General features: G+C 30.5%; 5 protein-coding genes across 5 annotated transcripts; all 5 read left to right on the top strand.

Moving 5' to 3' along the window:
* The first annotated feature begins 7 nt into the window (after positions 1-7).
* LOC105631661 (triacylglycerol lipase OBL1) lies at positions 8-2286 on the top strand. The gene is made up of 5 exons (XM_089719207.1): positions 8-407; positions 492-736; positions 830-863; positions 1000-1790; positions 1880-2286. The coding sequence occupies exons 1-5, from the start codon at positions 11-13 to the stop codon at positions 2153-2155; spliced, it is 1743 nt and encodes a 580-aa protein (XP_089575333.1). The 5' UTR covers positions 8-10; the 3' UTR covers positions 2156-2286.
* A 765-nt stretch (positions 2287-3051) lies between these two features.
* Positions 3052-5417, top strand: LOC105631307 (triacylglycerol lipase OBL1). The gene is made up of 5 exons (XM_012213385.3): positions 3052-3465; positions 3592-3830; positions 3965-3998; positions 4121-4791; positions 4894-5417. The coding sequence occupies exons 1-5, from the start codon at positions 3117-3119 to the stop codon at positions 5158-5160; spliced, it is 1560 nt and encodes a 519-aa protein (XP_012068775.1). The 5' UTR covers positions 3052-3116; the 3' UTR covers positions 5161-5417.
* A 3921-nt stretch (positions 5418-9338) lies between these two features.
* On the top strand, positions 9339-11665 carry LOC105631306 (uncharacterized). Its single transcript, NM_001306010.1, is given in 5 exon segments — positions 9339-9753; positions 9940-10187; positions 10299-10332; positions 10427-11097; positions 11192-11665. Coding segments are annotated over 5 exon segments (1539 nt in total). The 5' UTR covers positions 9339-9446; the 3' UTR covers positions 11471-11665.
* A 2460-nt stretch (positions 11666-14125) lies between these two features.
* LOC119371431 (triacylglycerol lipase OBL1-like) lies at positions 14126-16507 on the top strand. The gene is made up of 5 exons (XM_089719210.1): positions 14126-14619; positions 14815-15062; positions 15164-15197; positions 15314-15984; positions 16075-16507. Exons 1-5 carry the CDS (start codon positions 14190-14192, stop codon positions 16351-16353), a joined length of 1662 nt encoding a protein of 553 aa, XP_089575336.1. The 5' UTR covers positions 14126-14189; the 3' UTR covers positions 16354-16507.
* Positions 16508-18976: 2469 nt separating this feature from the next.
* LOC105631303 (triacylglycerol lipase OBL1) lies at positions 18977-21344 on the top strand. Its single transcript, XM_089719215.1, has 5 exons — positions 18977-19453; positions 19650-19897; positions 19999-20032; positions 20151-20821; positions 20912-21344. Exons 1-5 carry the CDS (start codon positions 19129-19131, stop codon positions 21188-21190), a joined length of 1557 nt encoding a protein of 518 aa, XP_089575341.1. The 5' UTR covers positions 18977-19128; the 3' UTR covers positions 21191-21344.
* The last annotated feature ends 3259 nt before the right edge of the window (positions 21345-24603 follow it).

The raw sequence follows: 24603 nt of genomic DNA, 5'->3' as shown, positions 1-24603 counted from the left end.
ATTAACATTCATGGCTACTACTGAACCAAATCTTGAACACAATAATGATGTTCATGGCAATGGTTACAGTAATGTTAATGAAAGAAAATTTGGTGGGAATAACAACAATAACAGAAACAGGTATCTGATTGTGAGCCCAAAGAAGGCAGGAAAATGGAGCTTGTTCAAGTACTTGGCGTTGGGAGACACAAAAAGTGGTAGAAAGTTCTTGGATAGTTCTGAAGAGGAAGAAAAGGATGGTGCTGTTTCCTATCACAGGATGGTTATATTAATGTCTATTATTGTGCGTAGGATCCTCGCCTTTATTGCCAAGCCATTGATGTACCTTGGCTTTGTGGTTGATTTCTTTCTCAACCTCCTTTCTGAGAATGGTGACTTCCATGGCTTACTCATCAACTTTCTCCACGGTATATAAAAATGACTTCAATCTTTTCTTTCTTCTTTTCTCAACTCACTGCTTATATATACTTCTTAAAATAATGAGAATGCAGGAAAGGTAAAGATACCACATAGAGGCTCGGAAACTTATATAAGCACCATTGGGCAATTGGATGGGCGAATAGACTTATACAAGTCTGAGAAACTGGTGAAACAAATAGATGATTCTGTTACTGTAGAGAGAAGCATCAAAGCAGAAATGGGAGATCTGTCTCTTATGGACCTTTCCATTATGGCTTCTAAGTTAGCTTATGAAAATGCCAGAGTTGTCAAAAATGTTGTTAGCAATCACTGGAAGGCAAGCACTTGCTCTTTCAAACTCTCCCTCAATTTTTAACTTAATTTTCTTACCATCTGATGTAAAATTTCCTGGAACTTTTGATGAACCCAGATGCATTTCGTGGACTTCTATGATTGCTGGAATGGTAAGAAATTTTCTTTTTCAGGTTAACCAGGGTTATAGGAGTCCAAACTTGGATTATTTTCTTTTTCAGGTTAACCAGGGTTATAGGAGTCCAAACTTGGATTATTTTCTTACTAATTGTGTTGATTTTTTGATAGAATATCAAAAGGAAAGCAACACCCAAGTGTTCATATGTTGTGACAAGCCAAAAGATGCTAATTTGATAGTGATTAGCTTTAGAGGTACAGAACCATTTAATGCTTGTGATTGGAGTACTGACATCGATTTCTCCTGGTATGAAATACCTAAAGTGGGAAAAATCCATATTGGGTTTTTAGAAGCATTAGGTTTAGGCAACAGAGACGATGCTGATACTTTCCAATATCACCTCCAGAGACAGCAAAGAACTAATTTCAACTATTATAACGGTCAGGATGTTACTCCCATGACAAATTCTACATCAGAATCCTCAGCCAACACCGATTCGGATAAAGAACTCAGCACATGGGATAATCCTTCTGATTCTGAAGGTGCAAATAATACTACTAAAAATCGAAAAATCCAATTAGAAATGGCGAAAAAGAGTGCTTATTATGCAGTTACAGGGAAGCTGAAAAGCTTATTGAAAGAGCACAAGAATGCTAAGTTTGTAGTAAGTGGACATAGCTTAGGTGGGGCGCTTGCTATATTATATCCAACTGTTCTGATGATACAAGAAGAGATGGAATTGATGGAAAAATTGCTTGGTGTGTACACATTTGGGCAACCAAGAGTTGGAGATGTGCAATTAGGGAAATTTATGGAAGCTCATTTGAACAATCCAATTCCTAAATACTTCAGAGTGGTTTATTGTAATGATGTTGTGCCTAGAGTGCCTTTTGATGACCAAATTTTCTCTTACAAGCATTTTGGAGTGTGTCTTTACTATGATAGCTGGTTCTACATGCAGGTATGTCATCACATCATTTATTATGTACATTATTAATATTTTTTGAGCCGAATACATAATTTAACATCTGAATCTTGAAACCAACAAAGAAAATGGAGGAGCAGCCAAATCCAAATTTCTTTGGGCTGTGGTATATTATGCCCCTGCACCTGAACGCAGCATGGGAAATATTGAGAAGCATAGCAATGGGATACACTCACGGGCCAGAATACAGGGAAGGATGGTTCTCCACATTTTACAGGCTAATTGGACTTGCCCTGCCTGGCATTGCTGCACATAGCCCTAGAGATTATCTTAACTCTGTCAGGCTTGGAAAAGAGCGTTCTCTTCACTTGTCCTCTATCAAAAGCTTTTTACACAAATAATTCCTGCATTTCTTTTCTTATGGACTGGATAATTTAATCTCTTTCTGTGGACTTGGGCTATTTGTTAGCCTCCTATTAATGATTTTCTTATGTATTTTATTTTTTCATCAAATAAAATTTCCAGTATTGAAAAATTTAAAAATTGAGAGCTTATTATGAAGTAATTATAATAATTCAGGAGTTTAATAAATTAATTTTGAAATATGAAAAACATGATTGAAATGCTAACATGGGTAAGCTATTTATTTAGTTAAGGAAGAATGTAATGATTTACTTTTTTTTTGGTTAAATCGTTGAAAACATGTAGACCACCAAGCAAAACATGCATATATCAATTGCTCAAAAACCCAGCTAAATTAATTGATTATTATTTGAAAAAATTAATGTTATTATTTGTTCAGTATAAGAGACTCTACTATTTTATATTAAAGATCTTTACATTTTTTATCCTATATATTTGCATCTTGTCCCAATGTTTTGTATTAATACTATATTATATTTGAGTTCTGTGGATCATCTATGTAAAATTAGCAATTCGGTATTTAAAAAAATACTTACGGAGAGATGCCTCACTAACTCTCGAGCAGAAATAGTTTGATTTTGCAAAAGTACGAGATACTCTCGTTAATATAAAAAAAAAAAAAGAAAAAGAAAAAAGAATTAATTGTTGATAGAAATTTAAAGCCCAAACAAGAAAAGCTACGTTGTTTTTTATTTTCCGACTGCATGCATGGCATTGTCGTTTCAAACGAGGATGACCATAGCTTCCACATTGAACTTGGAAAAAAGCAACTATCACAATTCCCATCTTTAACTGATAAAATTAACAAATAATTATAAGTCCTCTGTAATGCCTATAAATTTGTAAATTCATATCGCTCCTCTCATCAATCAATTTGCCTTGAACCTAGTTTTGAGTTCTTATTTGGGTAAGAAATCTAAAGACCGAAAAAAAAAGGCCATGGCTATCGATGGTCCTGTAATAAAATATCTGATAGTCAACCACGGAAAGAGAGATGTATGGAGTTTGTTACTGGCAGCAAAGACACATCTATGGAACTTCTCACTGGTAGCATTGTGGATTAAAGACAAAAAGAGTGGATTGAGCTTCTTGGATAGCTCAGATGAGGAGGTTAAGCTAAAGGCAGCAGTTGACAGCTTCTGGGTTCTAGTGTTATCATACATCTTTCAGATTTTCCTTCTGCTTATTCAAACGCCAATGAAGTACGTTGGCGATGCAGTTGATTTCGTTCTCAATTTCATTTCTCAAAATGGGGGCTTTTCCGGCATACTCAACAACATTCTTCGTGGTACGTGCTCTTAATCTTCTTCTTCTTCTTCTTTTTTGACTTTGTTTTTTTATTAATAATTAAGCAATCAAGATTATAATTAGTAACTGTTTGTTGCTATTACGTATATAATAAAAAAACATGCAGGAAAGGTAGTGATCCCAAAACGAGGAGCAGAGAACTTTCTGAGTAGCATTGGATTTTTAGATGACAGAATAGACCTGTACAAGAATTTGGCTGATAAAGCAGATGAAATACTTCCAGCAGATGGAAACTCAGACAGCAAATTGGAAAACCGAAAACTCATGGACCTTTGTATCATGGCATCCAAGCTAGCTTATGAGAATGCTAAGGTTGTCAAAAATGTCGTCACTTCCTGTTGGAAGGCAAGCAATACTACTACTACTACTACTATTTAATTCTTATTGCTTACCACTTAATTTTGATAAAAACGGAACAATTTTGTACTTGTTATAATGTATCTGATAATGAAACCTTGTTCAACTTTTGACAAAAACAGATGAATTTTGTCGGCTTCTACGACTGCTGGAATGGTATGAAAATTGAAAGAGTTTCTTTGATTAGCTGTTGAGCTTCTTTTGGTTTGACATTTTTAATTTAGTTCTCATCGTTTAGATAATTAATTAACGTTTTTGGATAATTATTGATTTGATAGAGTACCAAAAAGAAAGCAACACCCAAGTGTTCATATTTTCTGATAAGCCCAAAGATGCAAACTTGATAGTGATCAGCTTTAGAGGAACAGAACCTTTCAACGCTCAAGATTGGATAACTGATGTGGATTTCTCCTGGTATGGATTGGAAAATGTGGGGAAAATCCATGTTGGATTTTTAGAAGCCATGGGTTTAGGCGACAGATCAGATATTACAACCTTCGTAAAACATCTCCAAAAGAAGGACAAGAGTTTGTTATTTTTAGATGCAGATTCCGAAAAGGCAATGCTAGACTTGACAAAGAACGGTGCATTCTATGTTGTAGCAATCAAGCTGTGCAACTTATTGAAAGAGCATCGGAATGCAAAATTTGTAGTAACTGGACATAGTTTAGGCGGGGCACTTGCAATATTGTTTCCAACAGTGCTTGTAATCCAAGAAGAGACAGAATTATTGCAAAAAATGCTTAATATATACACATTCGGACAGCCAAGAATTGGAGACAAAGATTTAGCAACCTATATGGAAACCCAATTGAGCAAATTGACTGCCAAGTACTTTAGGGTTGTTTACTGCAATGACATGGTGCCTAGGCTGCCTTTCGATGACAAATTCTTCCATTACAAGCATTATGGAGAGTGCATTTACTATGACAGCAATTACTTTTCTCAGGTATATATGTTCTTTTTCTTTTTTTCTTTTTTCTTTTTTCTTTTTTCTTTTTTCTTTGATTGAAATTTTATGTTTTTCTTTCTGTGGTATGCATGAAATTAGGTTATGAAAGAGGAGCCACACCCAAATTTCTTTGGGCTGCAATATTTCATCCCAATGAGGAAGACAGCACTGTGGGAGCTGTTAAAAAGTTTGGCAATGGGATACATACATGGACCAGATTACAAGGAGAGCTGGGAGTCTACATTGTTCAGGGTGATGGGTCTGGTGCTTCCTGGAGTTGCTTCACATAGCCCTGTTAATTATGTCAATTCTGTCCGCCTGGGAAGGGAGCGAATTCTGAAACTTCCCTCGTTCGCTCTCATGTAATCAACTCAGAACAGACCAGACCATGCATTACTCTTCTTCTATCCAATTCCAATTTGGTTTTTTTAATTTCGTATTAATATGCTTTAATTGCATCTCTGAAAACAGAATGATTGTAATGTTTGTTCATTTTAGTTGCTCTATGTTGTCTTTCGTTGTGAACATGTATAAGCCGTCTATGGCTGTTACTGTTTTTATGTATTTCGCTTGAATAAAATTAATAAATTTTACTTGAATAAAAACTTACGTATTTATGTCTATTATGTGTTCTTTAAGGTTGCTACTTCTGATTTTATGGGTTCCTCTGACTGAAATGCTCTTAATCACCCAATAAATTTTCATGGTAAAGGAAAAATCAGTTTAGTTCGGTTTCTATTTTTTTTTTTTTAATTCTTTTCAATTAAAATTAAAAAAAATGCTTTAAAAATTAATGGATCGGATTTCAATTTTATAGGTTTGACCAATTTCTACTTTGGCAGGCCACTGATGCAGTGGCCCAGAATCCAAACTCTACTACTTTATTGGGCTTTGTTTGGGCTAAAAATCCGTAACGCATAATATAACAATTATGATGATTTTTATAATATAATAATTAATTTGCACTTAATTAAAATGTGTTTTCATGGCTATATCTATTGTTTTCTCATTTTTTCATTTATAAAAATAATATATTCACAAACAGTTGAATTAACGAAAATAAATTAAATCTCGAAATCAACTTTATTTCTAAAGTTATAAGTTTGATGTAAATGATTTACTATTTATTAACATAAATCACAATTAAGTTTATTATTACGTTACGTGGTTTTTGTTCCTTTGCTGAAAATTGATGTAGATGTTCTTTGGCTCTTTAATAAAGTATCAATAATTTTTGAATTTAATAAATCAAATATGATCTGATTGGTCTTTTCATTTATTGAGTTCGAGTTCTCTCATTATAGGAGTTTTCATCAATTTGGTAAGACAAACAAAAGTTATTGATATTGTGTAGCTCGTAATTTTATTTTAGTCATTTAACCTTCTAATCAATTAAAAAAAAATACTTTTCTATTTTAATATATAAAAAATTGATAAGATACAAAGTTTAAGAAATAAAATAATTATAGCGGCATATCATACAAAGTATCTCTACTCTTCTTAAATTGTCCTCTTTTAAAATAAAATGATTATTCCTAAAATTTAAAATCATTTATGAAATACCTCTTAAATTAATTGGATAAATATTTTAAAATACTTAAAAATGAAAATATGGACAAATATGAGAGGGAATATTATTTTTACCGATAAATAAAAAAAATAAGAAAAATCTATTTATGCAATGATTCATGAATATGAATGTTCTCAATTTAAAAATAAATAAATAAATGAATAGATAGATGTCATGAATCAACTTGCATACATAATAACAATAATAATAATAATAATAATAATAATAATAATAATTTTATTGGTAAAGTTAAAATTCAATTCCCTAAAAATGCAAAGTACAGCCAAAAGGCAACGTAATAGAACAGGTAATTGCACAGGCGGTCTCCAGCAATTGAAATTGTGAAATTTAACTATTTCGAAATAGCAATAATTCTATTATCTCATCAAACATGATCACCTCTTACAATTTCAAGGTCCATCAAATTATATGTTTTGATTCTCAATCTTTCACGCACCCCTAAGTATTTTTGCATCATTTTATTTTATTTTATTTTTTGGTTTCTCTAAATATTTTTACATTTTTATTAGTTTTGACATGTGACTAAATTTATTTATATTTTATATTATTAAAAATAGTTCTGTAACACCCGCCGCCTGATCCCGAAAGACCAGACGGTGGATGCCACATTCGGTGCCGGAGTCACCGTCCTAACTTACATATAAACCATACAATCATATTATAAATTAGAAGTGACTTAGTATTCATAAGTTTAGTAAGTAAGAATATTTTGTTTTGAAAATGATTTGGGAGAGTCCTACAGAAAAACTGCAAGAGTTTCCCCTAAAAATAGAAGTTGCCAAACATATGAATACAAAGCACTCCCAAATCCAAACTCCAAACCCCATCAAACTCCAATAACAACACAATAGCACTTCTATCATTTCATATCCTCAATAACATTATAATATTCATCAATTCAATACATTCATTTAAATATATCAACTTCTAATGTTCTAACCATTAAATAAGTCCGAGTTTATCTCCCAATATATATACACCAAAAATGTTAAATAAAATATAAAACATAAATAGTAATTTTTCCAGACAAAAAATAATATCAACTTCCGGACCGGTGGTACTATTCACAGACCGATAAACTACTATTGAAACACAGAAAAAAAAAACGGGGCGTTACAAGTTCATTATTTTTGGATATTATAAGATGGGTATATTCTATTTTTAAATTATTAGTTGTGGAAGTGAGGATGGCCATCACTCATCATCTTCTTCGTTCAACTACAGAAAATAGTATATCAGCAGCATGGGTGAGTTGTTAAAGCTTGAACTAAATGGGACCCACTTTTCCCCTCCAGCTGGGCATTTTTTGGAAATAAATGAAATAATTCTATTTATTTTTGACTGTTTTAAGAAAAAAAAAAAGAATCTGTGGAGAAAAATTTAATGCAAGTTGCTGGGGACACAAAATCTTTGAATCCAATTTTAAAGTCAATTTATACTTTTCAAAACTTTCATGGTGCACGAGGTTGCCAGCTCGATATTCTCTCTGTCCAAAATATAAATCGTTTGAGGTTGTTACACAAACATTAAAAAAATAATTAATTCTCCTAGATTATAACACAATTAAAGGTAATTTGATCAAATTATCTTTTATCTCAAATCCAATATTTACTCGTGACGTGAAAGTATTTATTGTAATTAATCTAAATAAGAGTAACATTGAAAATATATAATTTATTATTACTTAAACTACTCAAAACGAGTTATATTTCGAGACAGAAGGAGTACCATTTACACTATATTTAATGAGCTCAAACTCATTTAATTATTTTTATTACTACCTCTGTTCCATAATATTTGTCATATTTGAAATTTCATATCTCTTAAGAAACTTATTAAATTTGTTTAAGTATGATAAATTATTGAATAAATTGACTATATTACCTTTAATTTAAGTAATAATTATTGGTCATATACAAATGATAAATATGGAAAAAAGATTTATTACTCCTTGAAACCACAAATATGATAAATATTTTGAAATAATCTATTTTGGAATAAGTTATTTTCTTAAATGCAACAAGTATTATGAAATCATAGATATGATAAGTATTTTGAAATAAGCTATTTTCTTAAATGTAACAAATATTATGAAACGAAAATTACAGCATATATATCTCGTAAACAAGATGGAGACAGTGTAATTAGAATATAGATGCTCGGTATATGAGTGGTCCTCTATATAGAGCGAATGAAGAAAAAGGTTCTTTAAAAAAAATGTTATTATTTCATTTTTTTTTTCACCACATATAGTTAGAAATACTCTCATTCAAACTAAAACACAATTTGTAATTGATTTGATTTACAAATGAACTCCATTCATGGAGTATAGATAAGTTTTTTTCTTATAATACAACATTTAAAACTCGTTTATTTTTTACACAACATTTCAATATACGAAACTAATATATAATTAATAATTAATTTGACAATAAGTTGGTGTAATAATTACTTTTGTAGTTTAGGTTAAAAAATTCAAAGCTTAACATTTTTCCGTTCTTACTAAAAAAATTAGACAGTTAAATTAGAAAAAAAAACATTTCCATTTAAATGTTAGTGTCTTAGCTCGACGACTAAATCAATGTATATCTAAAAGATAAATGGTTGAATTCGTAGAAAAATATTTATAGGAAGGGGAAACTATCGATTAAGAGAATCGTCTCAATGCCCAAAAAGGGGAAAAAAAATTTTTTCACATGTTTGTGATTCTATGATTTGCATAATACACGGTTTGACGTTCAAAAAGATGATACGCCTAAGGGCGGCCATAGCAGAAACTGGAAACTTCCTTCTGTCTTATTACTTATTATAGCATATGTTTATCGTGTCCTGTCACTGAGAGGTGCTACCCATCACACTAGTAATGCAAATATTTTACCAAGAAAATCAGACAACCCATCATAGCTCTGCTGCTTTTATGCCTATAAATAGACATTCATAATCCTCCTCTCTCACCCACTTGAGCACAGTCTTGAATTTTAGGAGAGAAAAAAAGAGTGAAGGAGGAGTTAGTGTTCACAAACCAAACCCAAACCCAAACCCAAAACCAAAACCAAAAGCAATGGCTACTCCTCCTGTAAACTTCCTGATAGTAAACCCGCAGAAGGGAAGAAAAAGAGATTTGTTTAAGTATTTGGTAACCAAAAACAAAAAGAGTGGAATGAGTTTTTTGGATAGTTCAGAGGAAAGTATTAAAGGTGGTGTAGCAAATGATCACAGGTGGATTTTATTGGTTTCTATTATCATTCGCAGGATTCTTGCCCTTATTAATACTCCATTGAAGTACCTCGGCTACGTGGTTGATTTTATTCTCAACCTTATTTCTCAAAATGGTGGCATTTCTGGCATCCTCAGTAACTCCCTGCATGGTATCTAATTGTTATACTCTCTCTCTGTCTCTCTAGATATATATGTACATATATAACACTACTATACCTTAAACCCTAAACCCCGTATATGTAGGTATAGGGAAATTTTATATATCATCTAATAATAAAATGATCTACAAATAAGATTAACTAGAAAGTGCAACTGAATATGGTCTAAACTTGCAGGGAAGCTGATAATACCTCGAAGAGGATCAGAGAATTTTGTAAGCACAATTGGTCAATTGGATGGGCGAATTGACCTATACAAGACTGTAAGTCTGGCAGAGAAAGTTGACGGTAACTTTTCCGCAGATGCAAACAACATAGAAACACATTTGGGAAATCGATATTTAATGGACCTATGCATTATGGCTGCAAAGCTTGTTTATGAGAATGAGAAAGTTGTCCAAAATGTTATTGATCGTTATTGGAAGGCAAGCATTTGTCATTCTTTAGTTAGTTTAACGTCTCTCATTCCACACACATAAGAACATTTTTCATTATAACATCTAACGAAATTCTATTTACCTTTTTGACAAAAACAGATGCATTTCGTTGCCTTCTACGACTGCTGGAATGGTAAAAGGAACACAAGTTTTTTTAGATACCCTCTTCTTATTTATAATTTATATATATTTCACTTTTTAAATAACTTTTCTTTTTAATTTGATAGAATACCAAAAAGAAAGCAACACCCAAGTGTTCATATGCTGTGACAAGCCCAAAGATGCAAACTTGATAGTGATCAGCTTTAGGGGCACAGAACCATTTAATGCACAGGATTGGAATACTGACTTTGATTTTTCATGGTATGAGATTCCCAAAGTTGGAAAAATCCATATTGGATTTTTAGAAGCATTGGGTTTAGGTACCAGAAGAGATGCTTCCACCTTCCAAAGTCACCTTCAAAGAAAGCGTGCAGGTCTCTTTCACTTAAATGGCCAATCGGAAGGGACTACGACGGAATTATCAAAAAAGAGTGCTTACTATGATGTGACATCAAAGCTCAAGCAATTATTAGAAGAGCACAAAAATGCTAAATTTGTTGTCACTGGACATAGCTTAGGCGGAGCGCTTGCCATATTGTTCCCTTCCGTTCTTGTAATACAAGAAGAGACAGAAATACTACGCAGGTTGCTTAATATATACACATTTGGACAGCCAAGAATTGGAGATGTGCAGCTGGGCAATTTCATGGAAGCTCATTTGAACTATCCAAAAACTAGATATTACAGGGTTGTTTACTGTAATGACATGGTGCCTAGAGTGCCTTTTGACGACAATGTCTTCGCCTTTAAGCATTTTGGCACCTGCCTCTACTATGATAGCCGATACTTTGGCCGAGTAAGTACTTAAATATTATATGTTCTCGCGCCTCTTTTCTTTATTTCTTTCATTCAAACTAACCCATTCTTTTATCTAAATCTGATGCATAAAGTTTATGGATGAGGAGCCTAACAAGAATTTCTTCGGATTGAAGCATATAATTCCCATGCGAGTGAATGTGTTGTGGGAGATCTTTAGAAGTTTCCTGATAAGCCACATTCATGGGCCAGAATACAAGGAGAGTTGGTTTTGCACATTGTTTAGGGTTCTGGGACTTGTGCTTCCTGGTATTTCTGCTCATAGTCCTGTAGATTATGTTAATTCTGTCAGGCTTGGAAGAGAGCGAGCAACTCCATTGTTGTCTTTGAAAAGCTTTGCTCGCAAATTATAAATCTTAGAGTCAAGAAATGGGGACAAAGATATTCACTATCAGCCAAATAATGAAGCCCTGGAAAAATCTGCACTTCCATAACTTATTTGTTACTGTTATCTGCTGCTTGGTGGGATTTTGATTTTGAGTAGTTTTGTGTTTTTTTTTGTTTGAATAAATTAAAATCAATAAAATGGAACAGTGGGGACATTTTTTTAAATTATAGAGAGAAAATCCATTGTTCATCAGTCGATGTAGTGTATTTTATTCTAAAGCATAAAGCCTTATAATAAAATTAGAATATATTATTAATTATTAATGCAATTGCTTTGTCATTTTTAATATGCTGATTGGTGGGATTTGAGTAATTTTATATCTTTTCATAGAATAAATTAAAATCACAAAATGGAGCAATGGGTAACAATTAATTAGTTCAATTTTTAAATGAGCACCTGTAATAAAAGTGAATGATGATATAATAAATTGCAGAGTATATAAATTTCAAATAATTCCCATAATAACCCATGATAATAGAAATTTATTATATAATTAAAACCGATACCAAGATGAATTAGAACATTATAACAAATATTAAAATCAATAATTAATATAATATAATCTATTAATTTTCTTGCATTGGAAAAATGTTCAGCATATACTGCTCATAAAATAGAAAAGAAAAAAAAAAATCACGTGCTTTGGCATTGCTATACGGAGATATGTTATTTTATTTTAGTGTGCAAGAAGAGTGTATGATTGCAACCGTACAAAAAACAGAAGAAATGCCAACCCATGTACAATAATTAATAAGGGGACAAATACATCTAACTAAATATTAGAACATAATTAAAGGACTCGCTCGGAGGAGCTTGCATTACGGAGGATCGAACCCATGACCTAAGCTATAGTGATCAGTCTTGCTAGTGCTCTCCGTAATTTAAAATTGACATGTTTTGATAAATAAAGATAATAATTTTATTATTACGCAATATATGAACTTATCACAAGGTGTGAAATAAAAAAAAATGATAAGATATATTTGAATTTGTTAGACCATATGTAAGATCACTGTTTCAATATATGAAACCAAGTAGATCTCATATTTAAAAATATATGAAGATATTTATTGAAAATAATTAAAAAAATTTACAAGAATAGATATAAATTAAAAAATAGAATTTTAGATGCTTAATTGATTAAATCAATTGTCTTTATCCATGGATATTAGTTTATTGCATTTTTTTATATATAGGATAAGATTCTTGTAAACACTTCATAAACAGCCAAGAAGCTGAACAGTAGGATATATCAATAATTCTGTTATCCTTTGCCAATAAATATGCATGTACATGATTTATTAATTTTATAATTTTGGATTCTAACAATTAATAAATCTTTAATGCATCCAATAATTAAAATTTTTTTTTTAAAAATTAATCTTGAATTCAATAAATTAATTCTTAAAAATGTGCACATGTTTCACCACTCACCTATATTTAGTCACTGCCTGCGTTATGTTTACGCTTGTATATATAAGAGGTTGCAATCAGTTTCGCAATCAGCCATCAAGAACAGTAGCTCTGCCAACTTTAATTTCCATATTTTATGTGCATGACGTGAATTATTTTTTTTTTTTCTATTTGAATTATGAAATGTGGTAAATAATTAAATTCCATAAATACTCTCCTGCCTCTCTATTACTGTCTGCCTTTCATCAGGAATCTGCATTCCACTAAGGCATCGTTTGGTTTAAATCATATATTTCGTACGAAGTATATTTATTGGGATGATATATATACGAGTGAACTTTCTGAGAAGTAAATTTAAAAAATAATTGAATAATTTAATAAATTTATTGCACTTATCTATTCATTTTTAATAAAGTTACTTCTCTTGTACAAAGGAAGTTAAATAATTTACTTTTTGAAATATAAAATTAAAATATATAAATCAAACACAAATATTTTATATACTTTTCGTAAAAGTTACACTTTCTTGACTTATTTACTCAGCATTTTTTTTTAACACGCCAAAAAAATATTTAGTAATGCCAATATATAATTTGGCTAAAACGACAGGTGGGCCTAACAAACGTGAAAAATATATCTTAGGTTTCGTTATTTTTAGTTTTTAGTATCATATTCATGACATTATTGTTTTAAACGAGGATGGCTATAACTTCAACCTTTACATTCAGTCGGTCATCTCGTTCATGCATTTAAATCTTAATCCCACAGGCACAGTCATGCAAAAGTGTAAACTAATGGTAAATAGATATACTATTCGTTAGTATTCAAACAAAAATTATTCAAACAAAAATTATGTAAAAAAACTTGCAATTCCTCCTTATTTTCCATGCCCTCTTTCAAAAAAAAAAAAAAAAAATACAGGTGTCATCAAAATAGTATTGAATAGAACCAGTGAATGAAATGATTGCTAATAATGAAAAGAGGACAAATGCAACAAAATTAATTAATTAATTTGTAGCACGTTTTTTGTGATTAGTAATACCATAGATAAAGATTCCCTAATGCATAAGGCCGGCCAGACGGTCTTATTAGCACGTGTTTATCACGTACGTTGAATATTAGAACCATCCCTCAAAAAAAAAAAAAACTACTAATAGTCTCTCTGTAATTAAATGGAATCTCAATTCACAAATATTATAAATAGAGGGAGAGGGTTAAGAGAAAAGCAGAAAGCATGAATTCAGCTAATTAAGTTATAATCTTTATAATTAATGCTTTTACCCATAAATACATTTGTTATTCTCCTCTCTCAACCAGTCTTGCACGTAGTCTTGAGTTCTTTGGCGAGAAAAAGGAGTGATAAAAGTACTGAGAAGCCAGAACCCATGGCTACTGCTAGTGATTTTGCTCCAAACTTCCTCGTAGTGGACCCTCATAAGGGAAGAAAAAGAGATATAGTTAAGTATTTGGTAACTAAAAACACGAAGAGTGGGATGAGCTTTTTGGATAGTTCAGATGAAGGTATTAAGGGTGGTGCAGCAATTGATCACAGGTGGATTTTACTGGTTTCTGTTATCATTCGTAGGGTTCTTGCCTTTATTAATACTCCATTGAAGTACCTTGGTTATGTGGTTGATTTTGTTCTCAACCTCATTTCACAAAACGGTGGCGTTTCTGGCATCCTCGACAACGTTCTTCATTGTATGTACAGAAGACTTCTATAAATTTTACTATTTACAATAATTCTGCTTACTTTTCTAAATAAATGATCTTAGCAGAAATTTTTTACTCCGTCATTGGAGCACTGTGTGTTTTATAGTAATAAAGTTTTGCTAGAAAATTTTGAGAATCAAAATTTATTTGATTTGAGATATATGGTTTTTTTGAACTCCACAGTAAAGCTGAAGATACCACGTAGAGGCTCGGATAATTTTATAAGCACCATTGGACAATTGGATGGCCGAATAGACCTATACAGGACTGTAATCTTGTCAGAGAAAGTTGATGATTCTATTTCTACAGATGTCAACAACATAAAAGCAGACTTGGGCAACCGATATCTAATGGATCTTTCTATTATGGCTTCAAAACTTGTTTATGAGAATGAGAAAGTTATCAAGAACGTTGTTGAACGTCACTGGAAGGCAAGCCACATTCTCATTGTCCCCCCCTCCCTCTCTTCTTTTTATTGTGAATTTTTTTTAGTTCTAATGGGAATTCTGTGCAATTCATTTGTGACAAACAGATGCATTTCGTTGATTTCTACAACTGCTGGAATGGTATGTAAATTTTTTAGATACCCTATTCTTATTTTCTCCTGTTTTATGTCTTTTTTTTTTTTTTTTAAATACTTCAATCTTTTGATTATTTTCTGGAATAATTGTTGATCTGATAGAATACCAAAAAGAAAGCAACACCCAAGTGTTCATATTCACCGACAAGCCTAGAGATGCAAACTTGATAATTGTTAGCTTCAGAGGCACCGAACCATTCAATGCACAAGATTGGAGTACTGACTTCGATTTCTCATGGTATGAGATTCCAAAAGTTGGAAAAATCCATATTGGATTTTTAGAAGCATTGGGTTTGGGTAACAGAGGAGACTCTTCCTCCTTCAAAACTCACCTTCAAAAAAAGCACACAGGTTTCTTTCATTTAAATGGCGAATCTGAAGGGGCTATGCTGGAACTATCAAAGAAGCGTGCTTACTATGCTGTGGCACTAAAGCTCAAGCACTTATTAAGAGAGCACAAGAACGCTAAATTTGTTGTCACTGGACATAGCTTAGGCGGAGCACTTGCTATATTGTTCCCTTGCATTCTCGTAATACAGGAAGAGACAGAGATGGTAAACAGGTTGTTAAATATATACACATTTGGACAGCCAAGAATTGGAGATGTGCAGCTTGGCAATTTCATGGAATCTCATTTGAACTATCCAAATACTAGATATTACAGGGTTGTTTACTGCAATGACATGGTGCCTAGAGTGCCTTTTGACGATAAGATCTTCGCCTTTAAGCATTTCGGAACCTGCCTTTACTATGATAGCCGGTATTTTGGCCGAGTAAGTACCTAAAATTAAATGTTCAAACTGTTCTTTATTTACAATTCATAAGAAACTAACTAATTCTTTGTCTGAATTTGATGAGTATAGTTTATGGATGAGGAGCCAAACAGGAATTTCTTCGGATTGAAGCACATCATACCTATGCGAATCAATGCATTGTGGGAGATCATTAGAAGCTTTGTGATCGGTCACGCTCATGGGCCAGACTATCATGAGACTTGGTTCTGCACAGTGTTTAGAGTAATGGGGCTAGTGCTTCCTGGGGTTGCTGCTCACAGTCCTATAGATTATGTTAACTCAGTGAGGCTTGGAAAGGAACGTACGGCTCCTATGCAATCTTTAAAAAGCTTTGCTCGCAAATTATAATATTGGGTTGTGCTAGTCTTCATTATTATCAATCATCATAAGGTCGAAAGATCATTGTAATGTTAATGGAAATTAGTGTGGTGTAGCAACTCATTTATGCTTGATATGGTTGTTGGCTCAGAATAAAAAGTAATGAATCGCATGAATTTCACAACTTCTATGAATATTTGTCAATTTCTTTTTATTTATGTCGGCCAATATAAGTTACTATTTAAGATTTTTACACCAAAATTAAGAGAATAATTAATTCTCTTAAATTATAATAAAATCAAAAACAATTTAACTAAATTATTTTTTACCTCAAAACTAAAAATAACTTGTAAAAGATACTTATTATATTTAACATAATAAAAATAACTTTAAAAAACATAATTTATTACACTTTCAAATACTTAAAATGATCATGGAGTAGAATAGTAGTCATGAATAGCCACCAAGTGAAGCAAGCGATCGCCTATAACACAAATATTATGTTCTGTCAACTTAATCAGATACTTCAAATCACGATTGTATTTTTTTAATTTTTTATATAAGTAGTTTATTATTAGACTTTTTATACATATATAAACAGATTAATTTGTATCTCATATCTATATATAAATTTCAATTAATGAAATTTCTAGTTTGATTTTTTTCAAAAAAAAGAAATACTTAAAACGACTTATATTTTTAACTGAATAGAGTAATATAAAAGTAAATGACAACTTTCTCCGTTTAAGTGCACCTGGTACAAGTAAGTGTAGAATATAAATAATTAATTTAAGAAAAAAGTAGAGATAAATTAAAATACAGGCAAGTGTAGAATATAGAAAATGCTTAATTAAATTAAATTAAACATTTATAAAAAATAGGGATGTGCAGAAAATAATCTGAACATATTTGTTACTTTCATGTTTACAATATGGAAGAGGGAGCAAATTGCAATCAGTTCCGTCAGCAGCCATCAGGAACAGTACCTGTGACAACCTTAATTTCAATATTATATTTTGTGTATGATTTGATTTAATTAATGTTGTTTTTTTTTTTTTTTCCTACCTCTCCATTATTGTCTGCGTTAATTTCAAACCGACTAATTTTTAGCTTTTCACACAGTTGAAAGTGATTTATTTTATCTTGATTCTATTAAATTTATATTTTCAATTAATTTTTTACTGTTGAAAGTCAATAAATAAAAGTAAAAAAAATATAAATATATAATAAATTTACAAAAAATGACACTTAAAATAAATTAAAAAATTTTAAAAAATTACTTTTTAACTGGAAAGGAGGAAGTATATTTTATTTCAGCTTTGAATTTCATATCATTATTGTTTTAAACGAGGATGACTATAACTTTGACCTTCAGAGGACCCAAACCCGTCACATCAATGAACCGTGTTAATTTGGTAAAATTATTAAACAAGCATGATCTTCATTGCAAAATTCATTCCAATATGAATTACTATATTTATATTTTATTTTGAATATAATATAATTTTATAAACCTAATTGTAGTTGGGACCCGTTTTGGTTTATCCGTTCATACTAATAGATAGCTTATAATGATTGCTGGTGGCTCGTAACGGTTAGCTAACGAATATTATTATTTTGTTAAAATTTTGTTAACTGTAAGTTCCCGATGTGGAATTTTTCAACAAAAAATAATGTGAGTCATCAAAACAGTGAAGATGAAGAGAATCAATAAATGAAATGATTGCTAATAATTAAAATTGGACAAACGCCACCATTATAAAGCACGTTTTTGTGACGTTCACTAATGCAAAATCAAGGAATATGTCTACACCACCTCATGTTCATTCAATGTTAGACTCATTTTCAAAGAAATTCTTTTTCCCTCCCATAATTATTACTATCTTATTTTCTTTTTTTCATTTATTACAAAACAATTGTTTATTAGAAGTGAATAATATTTAGAGTTTATTATTTTATTATTTAATATTTGTTTATATCAATAAATATAATAGTCAAATTACTGCATTATCATTAATCAAATCGTGACATAACTAAAAATTAATATATCAATATTTATCTTCCAATAAATTTATTTAATAAATATTCGATTAGTTTTAAGAACAATTTAATATGAATAATATAATTTTTATGGATATTAATATAAGCGTATATTATGAAAAATTAAAGCAAAAATTATCGTTTAACTATATAAACTAAAATTTCTTAATGTATGTGCAAGTCAAATCAAGATATAAATTATGATAAAGGAGTAAAAATTTAAGAAAATTACTCCATCCTTTTCACTTTAATAACAACAAATAGATATTTTACCTTATTCCACTTTAAGTGTTCATTTAGGATTTTGAGATTATATTAATTATATTGTTTTTTTCAATTTTACCCATATTTACGAGTGTTATTTATTTTTATATTTATATTTAAGAATGACAATATAGAAATTTTATAGTATATTTTAAGAAATCAATGAATTTCAATCATTTCTTAATCTTTGTGAAAAAAAACAAATGTTGCGATTAAAGCGAGAGAAAGGGAGTATTTAAAAAAAAAAAAAACTTCGGAATTGTAACTTTGTCTTTATATTACATAGCTCTCTCTAATTAAAAATGGAATCACAGATATTATAAATATATAGAGGAAGGTTGTGGACAGCATGAAGTGAGCTAATTAATCTAAAACCAAATTTACCTATAAATACGCTTATAGTCCTGCTCTCCTTTCTCACGGTCTCACTCAAACTTGCACCTAGTCTCAAGTTCTTTGCTGAGAAAGAAGAGTGATAAAACTACTGAGAAACCAAAAGCCATGGCTACTCCAGCTACTGCTAGTGATTTTGCTCCAAACTTCCTGGTAGTGAACCCTCATAAGGGAAGAAAAAGAGATATAGTTAAGTATTTGGTAACCAAAAACACGAAGAGTGGGATGAGCTTTTTGGATAGTTCAGATGAAGGGATTAAGGGTGGTGCAGCAATTGATCACAGGTGGATTTTACTGGTTTCTGTTATCATTCGTAGGGTTCTTGCCTTTATTAATACTCCATTGAAGTACCTTGGTTATGTGGTTGATTTTGTTCTCAACCTCATTTCACAAAACGAAGGCGTTTCTGGCATCCTCGACAACGTTCTTCATTGTATGTATAGAAGACTTCTATAAATTTTACTATTTACAATATTCTGCTTACTTTTCTAAATAAATGATCGTAGCAGAAGTTTTTTACTCCGCCATTTGTGAGCACTATGTGTTTTATAGTAATAAAGTTTTGCTAGAAAATTTTGAGAATCAAAATTTATTTGATTTGAGATATATGGTTTTTTTGAACTCCACAGTAAAGCTGAAGATACCACGTAGAGGCTCGGAGAATTTTATAAGCACCATTGGACAATTGGATGGCCGAATAGACCTATACAGGACTGTAATCTTGTCAGAGAAAGTTGATGATTCTATTTCTACAGATGTCAACAACATAAAAGCAGACTTGGGCAACCGATATCTAATGGATCTTTCTATTATGGCTTCAAAACTTGTTTATGAGAATGAGAAAGTTATCAAGCACGTTGTTGAACGTCACTGGAAGGCAAGCCACATTCTCATTGTCCCCCCCTCCCTCTCTTCTTTTTATTGTGAATTTTTTTTAGTTCTAATGGGAATTCTGTGCAATTCATTTGTGACAAACAGATGCATTTCGTTGATTTCTACAACTGCTGGAATGGTATGTAAATTTTTTAGATACCCTATTCTTATTTTCTCTTGTTTTATGTCTTTTTTTTTTTTTTTTTTAAATATTTCAATCTTTTGATTATTTTCTGGAATAATTGTTGATCTGATAGAATACCAAAAAGAAAGCAACACCCAAGTGTTCATATTCACCGACAAGCCTAGAGATGCAAACTTGATAATTGTTAGCTTCAGAGGCACCGAACCATTCAATGCACAAGATTGGAGTACTGACTTCGATTTCTCATGGTATGAGGTTCCAAAAGTTGGAAAAATCCATATTGGATTTTTAGAAGCATTGGGTTTGGGTAACAGAGGAGACTCTTCCTCCTTCAAAACTCACCTTCAAAAAAAGCACACAGGTTTCTTTGATTTAAATGGCGAATCTGAAGGGGCTATGCTGGAACTATCAAAGAAGCGTGCTTACTATGCTGTGGCACTAAAGCTCAAGCACTTATTAAGAGAGCACAAGAACGCTAAATTTGTTGTCACTGGACATAGCTTAGGCGGAGCACTTGCTATATTGTTCCCTTGCATTCTCGTAATACAGGAAGAGACAGAGATGGTAAACAGGTTGTTAAATATATACACATTTGGACAGCCAAGAATTGGAGATGTGCAGCTTGGCAATTTCATGGAATCTCATTTGAACTATCCAAATACTAGATATTACAGGGTTGTTTACTGCAATGACATGGTGCCTAGAGTGCCTTTTGACGACAAGATCTTCGCCTTTAAGCATTTCGGAACCTGCCTTTACTATGATAGCCGGTATTTCGGCCGAGTAAGTACCTAAAATTAAATGTTCAAACTGCTCTTTACTTACAATTCATAAGAAACTAACTAATTCTTTGTCTGAATTTGATAAGTATAGTTTATGGATGAGGAGCCAAACAGGAATTTCTTCGGATTGAAGCACATCATACCTATGCGAATCAATGCATTGTGGGAGATCATTAGAAGCTTTGTGATCGGTCACGCTCATGGGCCAGACTATCATGAGACTTGGTTCTGCACAGTGTTTAGAGTAATGGGGCTAGTGCTTCCTGGGGTTGCTGCTCACAGTCCTATAGATTATGTTAACTCAGTGAGGCTTGGAAAGGAACGTACGGCTCCTATGCAATCTTTAAAAAGCTTTGCTCGCAAATTATAATATTGGGTTGTGCTAGTCTTCATTATTATCAATCATCATAAGGTCGAAAGATCATTGTAATGTTAATGGAAATTAGTGTGGTGTAGCAACTCATTTATGCTTGATATGGTTGTTGGCTCAGAATAAAAAGTAATGAATCGCATGAATTTCACAACTTCTATGAATATTTGTCAATTTCTTTTTATTTATGTCGGCCAATATAAGTTACTATTTAAGATTTTTATACCAAAATTAAGAGAATAATTAATTCTCTTAAATTATAATAAAATAAAAAACAATTTAACTAAATTATTTTTACCTCAAAACTAAAAATAATTTGTAAAGATACTTATTATATTTAATATAATAAAGATAACTTTAAAAAACATAATTTATTCTTCTTTAAAATACTTAAAACGATCATGGAGTAGAATAGTGCCCATGAATAGCCACCAAGTGGAGCAAGCGATCGCCTATAGCACAAATATTATGTTCTGTCAACTTAATTAATCAGATACTTCAAATCATGATTGTATTTTTTATTTTTCATATAAATGGTTTATTATTAGACTTTCTATACAAATAGAAACAGATTAATTTGCATCACATATCTGTATACAAATTCCAATTAATGAAATTTCTAGTTTGATTTTTCTCAAAAAAAAAAAAAATACTTAAAACGACTTATATTTTTAAATGGATAGAGTAATATAAAAGTAAACGACTACTTTCTCTGTTCTAAAATATAAATTGTTTTAGGATCATCATAAAATTAATTATGAGTTGATCTTAATAAAAATTCTTGTTAAAAATGGATAAAATTAAAGTGCACCTGGTATAAGTAAGTGCAGAATATAATTAATTAATTTAAGAAAAAAGTAGAGATAAATTAAAATACAGGCAAGTGTAGAATATAAAAAATGCTTAATTAAATTAAATTAAAAATTTATAAAAAAATAGGTATGTGCAGAAAATAATTAAATTATTTCAGCACTAGATTTTTCCATTTTTTATTATTTACTTATAAGATAATGTTCTTGTAAATTGTAAACACTTCCATAACCAGCTAATAATCTGCACATATTTGTTACTTTCATGTTTACAATATGGAAGAGGCTGCAAATTGCAATCAGTTCCGTCAGCAGCCATCAGGAACAGTGCCTGTGACAACCTTAATTTCAATATTATATTTTGTGTATGATTTGATTTAATTAATGTTGTTTTTTTCTACCAACCTCTCCATTATTGTCTGCGTTTATTTCAAACCGACTAATTTTTAGCTTTTCACACAGTTGAAAGTGATTTATTTTATCTTGATTCTATTAAATTTATATTTTCAATTAATTTTTTACTGTTGAAAGTCAATAAATAAAAGTAAAAAAAATATAAATATATAATAAATTTACAAAAAATGACACTTAAAATAAATTAAAAAATTTTAAAAAATTACTTTTTAACTGGAAAGGAGGAAGTATATTTTATTTCAGCTTTGAATTTCATATCATTATTGTTTTAAACGAGGATGACTATAACTTTGACCTTCAGAGGACCCAAACCCGTCACATCAATGAACCGTGTTAATTTGGTAAAATTATTAAACAAGCATGATCTTCATTGCAAAATTCATTCCAATATGAATTACTATATTTATATTTTATTTTGAATATAATATAACTTTATAAACTTAATTGTAGTTGGGACCCGTTTTGATTTATCTGTTCATATTAATAGACAGTTTATAATGATTGCTGGTGGCTCATAACGGTTGGCTAACGAATATTGTTATTTTATTAGAATTTTGTTAACTATAGTGTATTTATATTTCTAATTTTTAGGTGAATATATTATTTTTAAATAACTATAAATAAAAAATAAATGATTGTAAAAATATTAATTTAAACAAATAATTATATTAGTAATTATTATGAGGTTGATAACATCAAATATTATATAAATATAAATCTTTTCTAATTGAGTAAATATTTTATCACTCGCTAATTGATTAAAAAGCTCACTAAACACTTATAAATATGAATTTAGGGATAAAAATATTTTTTAAAAGTTTATCTTTATATAAAAAATACTTCTTAGATTCAAGATTAAAAAAAAAAAAACTCCTAGTTTATCTTTTTCTGAAATATAAAATAATAGTAGTAGTATGTGATTATAATAGTGCTGGAAATAATCAAGTTGCCAATGTGGAATTTTTCAACAAAAAATAATGTGAGTCATCAAAACAGTGAAGATGAAGAGAATCAATAAATGAAATGATTGCTAATAATTAAAATTGGACAAACGCCACCGTTAATTAATTAATATTAGTGTTTGATTATTAATTTAAAACACGTTTTTGTGACGTTCACAAATGCAAAATCAAGGAATATGTCTACACCACCTCATGTTTATCATCATGTTCGTTCAATGTTAGAATCATTTTTATAGAAATTCTTTTTCCCTCCCATAATTATTACTATCATATTTTCTTTTTTTCATTTATTACAAAACAATTGTTTATTAGAAGTGAATAATATTTAGAGTTTATTATTTTATTATTTAATATTTATTTATATCAATAAATATAACTGTCAAATTACTGCATTATCATTAATTAAATCGTGACACAACTAAAAATTAATATATCAATATTTATCTTCCAACAAATTTATTTAATAAATATTTTATTATTTTTAAGAACAATTTAATATGAATAATATAATTTTTATGGATATTAATATAAGCGTATATTATGAAAAATTGAAGCAAAAATTATCGTTTAACTATATAAACTAAAATTTCTTAATGTGTGTGCAAGTCAAATCAAGATATAAATTTACCGAAAAGAGGAAAAAATGAAGTCTTTGTCTAAAGAAATGTGTTGAAAAAGGGCAGATGTATAGAAACTTTCAAAGAGATAGTGCTTTTTCAAATCTCTCAAAATGGAATCTATTACAAACATATATGCCATGGTTCCTTACTTCGACAGAGTATAAATATCTAAATTTGATATTTTTAGATACCTTTTCGAACCTATTACCGATATTAAGTAGCAGTCAAAAATTTGTATCCATTTTTCATGATATTATGCACAGATATGATAGAGGAGTAAAAATTTAAGAAAATTACTCCCTCCTTTCCACTTTAATAACAACAAATAGATATTTTACATTGTTCCACTTTAAGTGCATTTTAGGATTTTGAGATTATATTAATTATATTATTTTTTCAATTTTACCCATATTTACGAGGTATTATTTATTTTTATATTTATATTTAAGAAGGACAATATAGAAATTTTATAGTGTATTTTGAGAAAAAAAAAAGCAAATGTTGCTATTAAAATGAGAGGAAGGGAGTATTTAAAAAAAAAAAAAAAACTTCGGAATTGTAACCTCTAATTAAAAATGGAATCACAGATATTATAAATATATAGAGGA

This window comes from Jatropha curcas, chromosome 1 (genome assembly GCF_041381405.1).
Source record: "Jatropha curcas cultivar XTBG-Jc1 chromosome 1, XTBG_Jcur_1.0, whole genome shotgun sequence".
In the NCBI taxonomy this organism is placed as follows: Eukaryota; Viridiplantae; Streptophyta; class Magnoliopsida; order Malpighiales; family Euphorbiaceae; genus Jatropha; species Jatropha curcas.
The sequence above is the reverse complement of the archived record's forward strand: the minus strand, read 5'-3'. Positions and strand labels throughout refer to the sequence as shown.